Genomic DNA, 13,218 nt, shown 5'->3' on the forward strand with positions numbered 1-13,218 from the left:
AGTATTTTCTATTAAATCTCTTTTATCTCGCATCTTTTTTGCTGGTGTAAATGGTGAAATGGCTTTTTAAAAAAACAAAAGCAAAGCAAATAAACACGATCATGTTCAAATCAAACAGGAGTCCGACGGAGACATGAGCGGCGTCGGCGCCTCGAGTTTCAACACAAAGCAACGGTACCTGATTGTGTTTACACTGCCGCTGATTTATTAGCGTCGGCGCTATTCCTTTATTACACGGCCTGTAATGAATAAACAACCTTCAGCCCGCAGTTTGTTTTCTTATGATGTGGTGTATACGTGCAGGGGGCACATACGTCTTCTCAATGGACCCGTGACCTCATGGTCTGGGAAGCCAGAAGCAGGCCAATATTCCCAGTACAAAGTGGGGTTTTTTCTGGCCTTTCGCTCTCCTCCGACTGATTAATGCATAATTAAATCACCGCATGCGTTTTTAAATGTTTTGGCTTTTTTTTTGTAATCGTATGACTTGATTAAATATCCCTAATTAGGAACGGTGCATCATTCTCGTGTGTTTCTCAGTGTTTTGTTTTTATTGCAAACAATATAATACAAAAGATAAGCATTTTAAGGCAATGCCACGTTTACCTACGGAAACTGCATTAAAGACATGACAAAATGAGAACATAAAAACAGAAACGCAACCCCCCCCCCCCCCACCCCCCATCCCCTCCCCAGACACACACAAAAGTATCTCGCTGATTCCAGAAAAGTCCTTACAAACCAGGCACAGATTCCATGTTCATTAATTTTGTTAGCACAAAGAGAGAGAGAGAGAAAGCCAGTCCAGGTTTTTTCCTTTTCTAGAGAGAGAATCTGTACAGAACTACAACGTGAAATCAAAAACTTTATACGGAAACATTTACCAATGATAAATAAATTTGTACCACGTACGGCAGCAGCAGCCTTTCCCACTGAAAACAGTCAGTTAGCTGCTGCCCAATTCTCAAAGATAATTGCAAATAGTTATTTTCAAATAAAATTAATGCTAGAGAATAAATTAAAAAAAAGAAAAAAAAAGGGAGGTTAGGAAATAAAAAAATGGCTGAAGCAGAGCGTCCTCGGGGACCCGCCGCTGGGCCTCTGAGGAGAATCAGAATTGTAGAAATTAAGATTCGACGCCACAATCCAGGCACAAGGAGCCAAAATACGGAGGCACGAACGGTATCGAGGCAGAACCCGGATTAAACCAGCACAGTAAGGCCCCTGTAGGAGAACACGGCACCTGCTAGAGCACAAATAACAAGAAGCAGACATTCCGATTCGCTGATGACACATTTACATCTACATCCAACCTGCATCGTTCCTTTCTTGCGTTTCCTGGGAATTACCATCAAATATATACATTAGAGGGGGTAAAAAAAAGGCTATTAGAAGACGGCAGTGTCAGTACAAAGATGTCGCCTACTTCTGTACAAAAACAGACATTAGTGTGAAGTAAGGCCACTGAGGGTGCTTTTACCCGCCATTCCTGCTCCCTTCCATGTGTTAAACCCTCTCAACCGTGATGCTGACGATAAGATGAGATGGCCAGAGCAGAACACATACACAGTACATACTAAAATATTTAGAACCAGCATGTCCTCACAGAGGATTTGGCATTTTTTTTTAAAAACATTATATCTAAAAAAATATAATCACAATTACAACCAATACAAAAGGCACTGTTGTGAGCCAATCCGAAGATATATTTTCAGTACTATAAAAAAAAAAGTCATTGTCGTATTTTTCTGCGAACGGCGTGTGTGTCGTGGCGGGGCCCTCGGGGGCCCCCCTTGGAGGAGCAGGGTCTATAGGAGCTGTGTGTTGTAGAGTCAGTGCTGAGGCCATCTCTTCATGGCCTGGAGAGCTGCGTGTAAATGGGCTGCTGCTCCCAGTGTTGCGGACTGTGGGTCTGGGGAACGGAGGGGACCCCGGCGTTGTCGGCGATGGGGGTGTACATGGGCCTCTGGCTGGGGTTCATGTAGCTGAAGGTGGAGTAAAGCCCGGAGCCCTGGCCCGCTGCGTGGCTGTAGTAGGAGTTGGCTCCACCTTGGTGGTCTGAATAGTCATACTGCGCTCTGGTCATGGAGGGGTAGGAGGAGGTGCTGTAGTGTTGCAGGTTGAAGGACCCGTATGTGACGTGCTGGGGGGAGCCCTGCTGCTCGCTGTAGTGGCTCGGACTCAGCTGCTCGGTCTTGATCTGGGCGGGCCTCTGCTGACCCTGCTGGCTTTGCTCTCCTCCCCCACTCAGGGCAGTCAAGGAGTGCTGCTGCTGCTGCTGCTGCTGCTGCTTGGACATCCAGGCTTGGGCCCCCACGCCGGCCGCCTGGCTCACGGAGGAGCTGCTGATGCCGTAACTGCCAGTGTACCCGGCCTGCGGGGCGCCGCTCACCCCGGCGTGGCTGTGAGGCGGGAGGTACTGGTCGAACTCGTCCACGTCGAAGCTGCCCATGTTGGAAATGACCTCGCTGCTCAGCTCGCCAATGTCCACGGCTCCGAAGTCGATGTTGAGCTGGCGGCTGGTGCCCTCCTGCATGGGGCGCCCCTCACGTTTCAGATCAGCTTTGCTGGAGACCAAGTCCGTCTTGGGAGTGGTCGGGGGTGTCGGCGGGCCCTGGGACTGACCTGGAAGGAAGAAGGAAGAGTTAGTCTCACCGTGAAGACGTCGCCTGTTTTTTATCACTGACGCATTTCCGGCATTAAAAGACTCATTATGAGTGCAATACACGCTCAAAGGGGGAGGGGTCATGTTGTTTATGGGCTGGCCACTGACAGGTGGATTTCTGCGATTGCTTGTAAAAACAGGTATTAATAATTAACAGGTGTCTCTAAAAGGCCGCAACGGCTTGTAAAAATTCAAAAATGTCATATTGAGCCGATTAAAAAAAAAAATAATCGTAAGAAAACCACGTCGCGTCATCGCTGCTCGGATTCGTTGATCCATGTTCTCTCACCTGAGTGATCGCCTGGAGAATGAACTTCGCCCAAACTCGAGGCTGGGGAGTCGGCCTGCTGCAGCGCCTTGAAGATGGCATTGGGTGAGATGTGGGTTTGCTCTCCGTCCTCGGGGTCGTTTTGGCCGTTTTTAACAGATTTTCTCCGCCTCGGCTGGTACTTGTAGTCGGGGTGGTCTTTCTTGTGCTGCACCCTCAGACGCTCTGCCTCCTCCACGAACGGCCGCTTCTCCACCTCATTCAGTAATCTGTGTGACGAGAAGAATTAAATATTTCAATTTAGCGCAAGAGAAAAAGAAATTAGAGACGCGCAATAGGCGGAGTTTCAAATGAAGATTTAGCTATATATATAAATATATCTTTAGAAATTCATGCATTCACTTAATACAAAGCAAGCGGAAATGTAAAGACCGGTGCCGCTTGTCCACAAACAGCAGAGAAGTGACGCATTGAATGGGCGAAGCAAAGCCGCGTAAAGGCGCACAGCCAGGGTGCGTAACGGCGGAGCGAACCTACCTCCAGAGTTTGCCCAGAGTTTTGCTCAATTCCGCGTTGTGCAGATGCGGGTACTGATCGGCCAGCTTCCTCCGTGCAGCCTGGGCCCACACCATGAACGCGTTCATGGGTCTCTTGACGTGAGGTTTATTTTTGTTGGAGCCGTTGACGCGCACGGGCATGGGCACCAGCGTCCAGTCGTAGCCCTTCAGCACCTGGGACACCGCATCCCTGATGCACACGGGGAACTTCTCTTCTTCGTTCTCCTTCTTGTAGTCTGGACCCAGAAGGAGGTGGTTGTCGGACGGTCTGGTGTTCTCAGTGTCCGAGCCGGAGCCCGACGGGCACGGAGAGCCCGCGGAGTCCTCGGACATGCTGGGGCTGGGAGCGTCGGAGTGACACTTCTCCTGTTCTTCTGTCATCTTCAGGTAGGGGTCGAGGAGATTCATGCGAGACCTTGAGAGAACAGCTGGTCGCAGGAGAAAAAGGAGAAAATCCTTCTTTCTAATTCCAACCGATGTGCCCGGAGACTGCAGTGACAGCCCGTGAGGCCGCGCAGCTGAGCGGCAACCCGGAATCCTTTCAAGTGAAAATGAAGAAAAAGTCGAAAAATACTTTTCAAGGCTCCGTCTCTTTTTCTTCTTCTCACAGAGTCGAAAGCAGATTGCAAGCGACGACTCGCTTCTGCTGAACTTTGAACATGTGAAGTGGGCGAGCTGCTCTGGTGGGTTGATGGAGAGTCTGCAGGAGCAGGAGGCGAAGCCTCGATTTATGTTTGACGGCAGGAAAATGATTGGGGGAAACTCTGCGGAGGCGGGGACGTAACATGACTCTGCAGCGGAGAGCTGAGAGAAACCCGGAGCAACCTGCTGCGACAAGGTGATTTTCTCCACTTTGGTTTTCATTCAAAATCTCTGACAATTTGGAAATGAAACTTTACTCACACGAAAAATTATTATTGACTAACGTGACATTTTCCCTGCTTGGTTTTACAGAATGAAATGGGATTAAATGCATGTTCTGGAGTTTATTTTAAATTCAATCACCAAACGTAAATATTGGAGAAAATAACAGCACTAAAGGGAATTTCTTTCACATTTCATTAAAATTTCAAGTCATTTTCATACCGAAATCCACCGACTCTACTCTAAAACCTACATTTCCGTTTAAAGCTCTTTAAACAGCTGAAGTTATTACACGTATGTTTAATGACTGCAGTGAACCTGAGAAATGTCTCCGGAATGAGCATTTATTTCCCCTAAATTGAGTTCACGTCTGTCTCAATAACGCGGCCGTTTGGATCTGCCGTCAGATCGGCGCAGTGACGACAGCGACCAACAGGGGGCGACAGCAGCCCAGAAACATCAGCGCAACCATGATCGGAAAATAAACACAATATATTTAAACTGTGGCTATAAAGTTTCATAACCATAGAAATAACATCTTCAAAGTTTACAGTTTTATCAGAGAACAACACAATTTAATCAAAGAAACATCCGAATAATACAAATCTATTTATTATACATATTATTTTGTTATACTTAATGATTTGTTTAAGAGCAAGTTAATTAAAGTTGTTTTTGGATAAAATACTACTACAACTACTAATAATAATAATAACAACAATAATAAGAATAGGAATAAGAATAATATTAGGCTTAATGATGTATTAGCATTTTTGTCCTTGTCTAAACTTTATCTTTGTGAAGACTCTTGTAAAAACCTGCAGCCAAACAAATGTGGCAACCTGAAAACCTGCTCTGCTGGATTCGTTCCAGCACATTTTCACTGGACAAAGGACACTTTGTTGAGAGATGTCAGTTGACTCTAATCCATGAGTTTAATTTAAGTTTTTTCCGTCCACAGGTTACGAGTCCACGCGTATTTGTTCAACTCTGCCATTCAGCAGCTGTTGTTGTTTTCTTCCCCTCACATAAACAGGTTTTAAAAGAAAGGACGAAACTTGCTACAGGTGGATGCATTTACAGTTTTAATATTTAAATTCCTGAGCTGAAGCCATTCAGTGCAGCAGAATTTAAATATTTGCTGGCTGGTGTTTGGTCTGAAGGGGACCTGAAGAGGGAATCAAGCGGCGGCTCCAGCAGGGAGCATCTGAGGTGTAGCCGTGCACGTTCACGCCCCTGCAGTGTGTGCGGAGGGGTCGGGTGCAAGGACCGACACGGTGCAACCACGTGCAGGCCCAGCGGGCCTTGGGAAACTTCTCAGCTCGACTTCGAGCCGCGGCGTCAAAATTTTGAGACAAACACTGGGAGTCAACTGCCAAATGATGTCTTCCACCTCTGCTGGCTGCCTCAGATTCCCCCGTCTCAGCAGACCCTCCCTCTTTATTTGAGGTGCGTGGCTGCGTGTTGCTACAGCGGGTCTGTGACCGTCACATTCTCGGCCTTGTTGTGTTTTATTTAGCACGAAGGAATCAAAAGAACGAGTTGCTTTCTGATTCCACAGCCCGGCTCTGCGTGGGGACCACCGAGCAGATTGAAACTAGCGTTGAAATACGACGTTAGCTGTCAAATCTCCTTCCCTGAGTGACAAACGCAGCAGAGCTAATGACGGCAGAAGCGGCTCGGGCCGCTCGCAGCCAACATCGCGCCTGTCTGAGACTTTCCGCAACTAGTGCCAACTGCCCCAGACGTGGCAGAAGTCTACGTGAGGCAGAACTGTCATCGAACTGTCTGAACTTTTTCTCCACCTTTTCACGTTTGAGTCTTTTCTTTTTTTCAATCCCGGATACTAACAGTACCGTGGGCTTCGACAGGTCCTTTGGTGTCGATGCACCGTGTGCTACAAAGGTTAAACTTCCACGAGACCCTGATAAGGTTCCTTCCCCTGCAGCCTCACACCTCCCTGATGTCCCATGTGGAACCACAGCAGCTCCCAGTAAGGCCGACAGGCCCAATGCTGCAGAGCTGAAAGGTAATTCTGAACCGTGTGGTCCGTTTTAGGAATTCACCGGGTCAAAACTTCCTCAGCAGACACGAGGTTCCTCCCGACCTTCACCCCCTAGTCCGGCAGTAATTGTCGCTGCGCGCTCTCTTGTGTATCTTAGGTCTCCTCGGGAGATAGTGCCACTGTAATCTCAGCCTTATCTGCTCCTGGCTTTGAGTAAGCTACACCAGGCCCGAGTGCGGTGATAAAGTATCTGCAGGGAAGGAAACGCATGTGGCTCCGAGAGCACGCCAAAGTCGATAATTCCCCATAAATGCTGGCGGGAGGCATCCGCTGAGATCCGTTTTCACCTACTCCAGGAAATAAAACAAAGGATTGTGATTTAACTTGTGTCCTGTTTGAGTCAAACATTCTGACCTTTCCGAGGGCAAAGCTCACTATTAAGGTCCGCTGAGTGAGTTAAAGGTAGACGCGCCGTGCCTGCAGGTAACGTGACCTCTGACCCCCAGTCATTCCGCGTGACAATGAAGCGCTCCCTGAAAGCAGAGTGCGATCTCCACGGGTCACCCTCCAGAATTTACAATAATAGAACGTGACCCATAATTATCTCCAGATGACAACGGCTGCTTCTCAAAGTGCTCACGCAACCGGTGTGATGCTGTCTGGTTCCTCCGAAAGCTCCGTGATGACGTTGCACATCACTTTCCAGATTTTTCCAGATTTTATCGATTTTATTTACACAGCAGAGGCAGGAAATTGGGTCAAGTTGTTGTTTCAGAGCAGGACATACTGAACAGAACCTTAATCTGGGCCACCTTAGTGGTGGAATCACACCAAAACAAATATGTCACAGATTCTGTCGGGGTGTTTGGAGCGTCTTACAGCTGTGTGTGTGTGTGGTGTGTGTGTGTGTGTGTGTGTGTTCACTTGGTTCTGAGAAAACCTGAGCTTCTCCGTGTCTGGATGACTTTGCTGACTCATGACTCGCAGCTCTCCGGCGTCAGCGTGAAACAGTCCCAACCAGCTTTCGCCGATGTCGCCTTCCAGATCCGGTGTGCGTCCTGGAATGTTCAGGCCGTCTCTGCCGCCTCCCGTCTGTCTGATCAGGCGAAACGGTGCCACACCTGCGGTCTCACAGCCTAAAAATAAAGTGGAAAATCCCCCATCTGCCCGCCGTCACCTGCCTTTGTTCACATTATTATCATCGCAATATTCTCCTAATTTTTTTTTATTTCCCCAGCCCCTGTTGGCTGGTTTTGCCCCCCCCCCTTCATTATCCCTCCACCTTAACCTGCACAGCCCTTTCAGCAGGCCTCATTAGCCGGGATGGCCGATGAAAAAGCCCATTCTTCCCACACGGTCACCGTGATACCAGAAATGCCCAGTTAATGAAAGAGTGATGATATGTAATCACCTTCCAGAGGATGACACCTGCACCCCCCCCCCCCCCCCCCCCCCCGCCCCCCACGCACCGCCACAAATGGGGGGCTGATCCCTCGCAGCCGTTCCGCGGCGGCCGCTGTTATGGGGAATACCTTGTGTGGTCGAACAGCTCCGGCCGGCTTACGCGCTTCCAGTAGGGATTTCAGTATTAGAGCGTGGCAATGGGATTAATATGTTCAGAAAAGGGCAGAGGTAAAGTGAACAATGGCATACTTGAAGGGCTTTAAAACAGTGTCTTATTACAAGCAGGGCGGCCAAGTTTGCTCAGTCAAATCCTATTTCAGGCCGGAGGAAAAGGAGACGTCTGCAGTAAATGTCTTCAGACGGCGTGCGGCATGTTTAGAATCACGATCGTCCTGAAATGTTGATGATTTTCGACTCCAGTCCCGACGACTTGCTTATTTTGCCGTTAGCTGCGTGCTAACCAGTCTGATCTTCTGCTCCCCCAAGCGCTTCCTTCCAGGTTTTAAAGCCTTGAGCACCGGCAATGGGGAACGCCAGCGGCCCACTCAGACCGCAGTTCTCGCGGCTTCTGTGTGGTTTCTGACACAGAGTCACAGGGAGGAGGCTCGGACCTGCTGCAGCACAGTGTGAAGTGGAAGCGCTCCATGCAAAGCTATAAATCCATTCTGGGGCATTACAAGCCACATCCTCAGCGTGCTCTGAAACCTGAAAGGAAAACAAAGAAAGCATAATATTGACGTCACTTTTCTGCCAGAGAGAAGATCGTTGTGATGTCTAAAAACACCAGAAATTCTCTCAGCTTCTGAAGCGTTATTTTTCGCACCACCGGTCGCGCCGCCATCTTTTTATTTCCCCTTCTCCCCCTTTTTGTACCCACCTAATGATCGCCCTGCGGCGTCAACCTTCGTTTCACAAGTGCAGACACAAGTCAGACGTGGGCTGAAATGGACGCCAAACATAACACATAACACTTTTGGGGCCGTACGCGTCTGCCCGCTCTCCTTCCTCCGTCTCTTCCTGTCGCCCCGTGTTCATGCTAACAGCGGGGAAGCTCCGTCTAATCAGAGCAGCCCAGCAGTGGTGGCCCCACACCTCCGGGAGTCGAGCTGATGCCTTCTAATGTTACGCCTGACGGAAATTGTCCGGCACTATTTCCTGAGATCTAATATTTTAGCAGGCTGCTCGCTGCTCTTAGCAGGGATGAGAAAACTGTCAGCGGTTTATGAGACCGGCTTCAAAATTCATGCCGCTGTCTGGTGAGTTCATCGGGGGTCAGCGACGGGCCTGACGACCACCAGATACTCCCCTGGTCCTTCTGTGGGCGGATGGATACTGACAGGAAAAGTTAGCTCAAGTCTAGTTCAGAATTGGTTCATTAAATACAGCCTGGCATCGCGAAAGAACCTCGACGCTCTCGCTGGACTAGCGTCTAAATCATTCCCGTCGCCTCTTCTCTCTCGTTGTTTTCTGCTCAGCTAGACTTTGTTCAGTGACTCGGATGAAGGTGAGTGAAGCGGTTGAGGGATGTTTGGAGACACATATTGACACAAATCTGAGATTTTGTCCCGTTCTCACAGCTCTGCCTCCGTTCTGCTGACAAAACAGCCCCTGAGTCACCCGGCAGGTTATCAGGAAGCCGTGACCCTCTTATCGCAGCGCCCGTGCGCGCTCTGTCATTAAAAAGCTACAGTTACCCAACGCTTACACCTCAGCGCACTCCTGCGAGACCGGGGCCGCCGAGCAGCTCGGCCGGGCCACAGTTGCTCACTGGGGCCGAAATCTTTAAATTGGGTGGGCCTGCAGATGACCAGTCAGTGGATAGTGAGCACCTGGGAAGGATGGGGGGGTTGAAGAGTCAGTAAACTCGGTCCAAACCTCCCGGGTCGCCACTTAAACCTGGGAAAGAGGAAGAAAAACAACACCTCTGCGTGTTTCTCGCATGCTCGAAGATCACAAGCACCGGGGAGGGGGGGTGGGGTGGGTCGGGGGGTGACACCAGGCACGTGCAGTCCCGACGGGGGCCCAGAATTTACAGTTGAAGGCTGAGGTTAATGGTGAGGAAAAACATCAACATGGAAAATGATAGAGAGAACGTACTGAAGTACTGAAGGGCAATTAAAGTATCACTTCTGATACACTTCCGGGTCCCATTGAGCTTAAACTGGGCCAAACCAAGACGGTCCACTTTGTCAATAAAGCAGTATAGGTGATAAAGGTGTAATTAAGATGGGGGCGCTATATTAAATGAATATAAAGGTGTGAATCCCTGGTTCCAGCCTGGGGAGCGAGACCGTCTGTCTTCGGAGGTGACCGGGCACCAGGCTCCACCTCAGCGGGCGCCAGCTGATTTTCATCGCCTCTGAAAGCTGAGCCGGCTCCCCTGAACCTGTCCGCTCCGCGCACGTTTCCCTCTGACACGAATGATAACAAGTAATTCTATAGTGGCTCAGTCCAAATCCACCGTCAACAGCCTGGGCCATCGAGCTAATGCCGCCTTTATTAACCTTTGTAGGAAAATAAATATTTGTTTTATGAGACTTTTATAGGAAAACCAAATCAACTGCAGGAGTTGTTGGGAACACTGGCTGCATAGTTCCATTGAAAAGGTGACCAGATTCGTTCGGGGAGAAAAAAACACACTTATATTCCTAAAACAAAACTGACATTTGCTTCCTATGGCCTGCTTACGAGCAGTAATGTGGAATTCTGTAGAATTCCCAGTGAAATCTAAGCTCCTTCAGTTGGAATCCCACCACAGGCTGGTTTGGCTCCGTGACTCTGCAACCAGCCTTAAAACGGCGAGGCGTTCCCCGACTGCCTGCGTCCGTCTCCAGCTGTTGTAATCAGGAGGAATACCAGGGAACGGGACGATCTGCGTCCGCGCCAGATGTGCAAGCCAAGACCGGAGGAGACGGACCAGGACAACAGAACCGTGATGAGACAACAACGCACATGTGTCCTATTGTGCCGAGCTGGCTTTGATTAGCGTAGCGGTCTGAAGTGATCGCTTTAGCCAAAAGCCTGATCTCGATCACCATCATCATCAGCATCATCATCATCGTCAATGCCCGGCTTCCTGTTGCGCTGGGCCACAGTCTCATCTCCAGTCTGTACTGGTCTCACTGGTCTCAAACCAGCAGCAGATGTGTGTTTGTGCGCCGGTTAAGGTTGATGCCTGAGCAGCGTGCTTGCTAATGTCATAAGTGATTAAGTAAGTAATTAATAAGCTGATGGACTCTCTTGCTTTTCAAGTTAGAAGCTCGTGTCCATGTGAAAACTTGGACTGGAGCTATTCCATAACTGTTTGGTATCAGCTCAGGAAATGCTAACCGTCGTTGTTCCTTAATCTGGCTGATTTACACTCCCACACAGCCAATCAGATTCACTTAAAGAAAACAGAGAACAGGTCCCCGGTAGCTCATTTCCTTGCCCACCCCCCCAACCCCCCCAACCTGTGCTCGAATTCAGTGTGTCAGCCGCTCTCATTGAGGAGGCCCTCCGTGCTGTGTTTCAGTGGCGCCGCTAACCAGGTCAGAGTTCAGCTGAGGACGGCTTTCAACACTCGTTAGCAGATGGCGGAGCAGAAAAAAACAAGGGATATTCCTCATGGTTACTCCATCAGTGGGTCGGGATGGGGAGCCGTGTTTGGACGCGGCAGCAGCACTTGTGAAGTTCATATGTTCCATTAAAACACCGAGAGGGGTATTAATGCCATCTTTGTGCTTTAGAGGACTTTATTTTGTGGGGAATTTATGCTTCCTTTGGGTGACTGTAACCTTTAGCTTTATTAACGGGGTGTTTTTATTTGTATTCGCACAGCTTTTAAAGCTGTTTTCGTCGTTTCAATCATCAAGCAACAGAATTCTGCGGAATCAGCGGCAAACGGGCCGACACTGCCGCTCTTGCAGCTTTTACGTCTCCTCCTCAGACTCGCAGGCATCGGGAGAGCGTTGGGCAGCAACGCATGCGCTTGGCAGCCATTTCTTCGTTCGCATCCAGATGTTGCTTGGCCGACACGCAGCACCACTTGTCAAACGCCGCCCAGTGACGTCCTAGCAGCAATTATTCTCCCCAGTGTTCGAGCAAAAGCTCGGCACATGTTCATGCGAGCGAGAGGCGCTCACCGAGGGGAGGACGCTGCCAACATGTTTGGCCAGAAAGTAATTGTTTCCATGTAGCTCCACGAGATGCCGAACTCAACAGCTTTTCTCTGCTAATCAGCTCTGCCGCGCGGGATCGTAGGAATGACACGGTCACTTTAATCCTGTCACCAGAGATAATTTTATTATTTTAACTAAACCTGTTTTTTCAATCAAAGCTGGAGGAGCTGGCAGCATTTTTGTGCAGCCCCTTAGCTTAACAGGCTCGCTGCGCCCCTTGCAAAGCATGTTTAAGTTAAATTCATCATCAGTCATCTTGTCATCTATTTTATTCTCCCCTTCATCTCGCTGACGCGGCGGTTTTAAGGATCCTGGTTTTATAAGACAAGGGTTGGATGTTGGCGCTCAGGGTGGAGTTGGTGATCTTTGATTTCCACCTATGGAGGCCTACATTGGGATTTGTGTCAGTTTTATGGATGTGGGTGGAGCACCGGTGTTGGGGGGATGGGCACGACGCAGACCCAGGACCCACGGCCTGGTAGGGCTCAAGGAGATGATGATTTTCTCCTCTTCGGGAGCTGGGCCGGGGCTGTAGTCTGCCTGTGAAAACCTAAATAAACCCACTTTGGGTTTCAGGAAGGGAAATACAAACACCTGTCGCCTGGGTGTCAAACACCAGTGGCCAATTACGCACTTGTGAAATGAGGCCAATGGAAATTTTTGCAACTCTCGGAACGAGCTTTTTTGCAAATATTTGAAACGAGATTTATGAGATTGTGAAGCGATATTTGTCATTTGTGGATAGACTCAAATGTAACACTCATTTCAGAGATACCTGTCGGTCTAATTTTAGTCCTCTTGAAGAAGTGGTCGGACGGGAGTTAGCACCTGCGCTCCTAAGGCGTAAATCTGTTTGTTTCCCTTCAGCACACGTTCCAAACCTAAAGACAGGCCAGAGGCGCTCCAACCATGTCTGCAAATATGAGGTTGAGGAGCTACAGAAGGACAGAAGACGTATGTTTGCACAGAGGAGCTTTGGTGAGCTCCACGTGTATCAATCAGGACTGTCCAACAGATAATTGACCCCAGAAGAAGACATTGCCTCAGTTGTAAACCATCGGGAATTTAGTACTCAATTGGTGAGGTCAGAGGTTAATATGGTGCCAGAGGCAATACAAGACACAGTCCTAAATATAACCCTCCGTATGTAGACATGACTGTCATCTGACCCCTGAGGACTCCAGAGTCGACATTTAAGAGGTCATTTGTCTCAGTTTGTTGACAGAAGACACTGATGGCGACTCAGATCTTCTACATCAGAAGAGTGTTGTGTCACCCAACAGTTTATTACCATG

The 13,218-nt window shown here is 49.0% G+C and overlaps 1 protein-coding gene and 1 long non-coding RNA gene across 2 annotated transcripts; one reads left to right on the top strand and one right to left on the bottom strand.

Moving 5' to 3' along the window:
* Window positions 1-528: 528 nt before the first annotated feature.
* sox9a (SRY-box transcription factor 9a) lies at window positions 529-4,180 on the bottom strand. The gene is made up of 3 exons (XM_057014610.1): window positions 3,471-4,180; window positions 2,955-3,202; window positions 529-2,625 (listed from the first exon to the last, which is right to left on the bottom strand). The coding sequence occupies exons 1-3, from the start codon at window positions 3,896-3,898 to the stop codon at window positions 1,853-1,855; spliced, it is 1,449 nt and encodes a 482-aa protein (XP_056870590.1). The 5' UTR covers window positions 3,899-4,180; the 3' UTR covers window positions 529-1,852.
* Window positions 4,181-4,357: 177 nt separating this feature from the next.
* LOC130514812 (uncharacterized) lies at window positions 4,358-6,742 on the top strand. Its single transcript, XR_008947065.1, has 2 exons — window positions 4,358-5,421; window positions 5,518-6,742. It is a non-coding gene; the product is annotated as an uncharacterized LOC130514812 (long non-coding RNA).
* The last annotated feature ends 6,476 nt before the right edge of the window (window positions 6,743-13,218 follow it).

The sequence above is a fragment of the Takifugu flavidus genome, chromosome 18 (genome assembly GCF_003711565.1).
Source record: "Takifugu flavidus isolate HTHZ2018 chromosome 18, ASM371156v2, whole genome shotgun sequence".
Taxonomy (NCBI): Eukaryota; Metazoa; Chordata; class Actinopteri; order Tetraodontiformes; family Tetraodontidae; genus Takifugu; species Takifugu flavidus.

Bases quoted from the DNA above. Each gene is read 5' to 3' on its own strand.
- sox9a (XM_057014610.1), bottom strand. From the start codon at position 3,898: ATGAATCTCCTCGACCCCTACCTGAAGATGACAGAAGAACAGGAGAAG. The intron at 3,203-3,470 runs GTAGGTTCGCTC...CTCGTCACACAG, and splicing joins ACTCTGGGCAAACTCTGGAG to ATTACTGAATGAGGTGGAGA. The intron at 2,626-2,954 runs GTGAGAGAACAT...TCTTCCTTCCAG, and splicing joins TTCTCCAGGCGATCACTCAG to GTCAGTCCCAGGGCCCGCCG.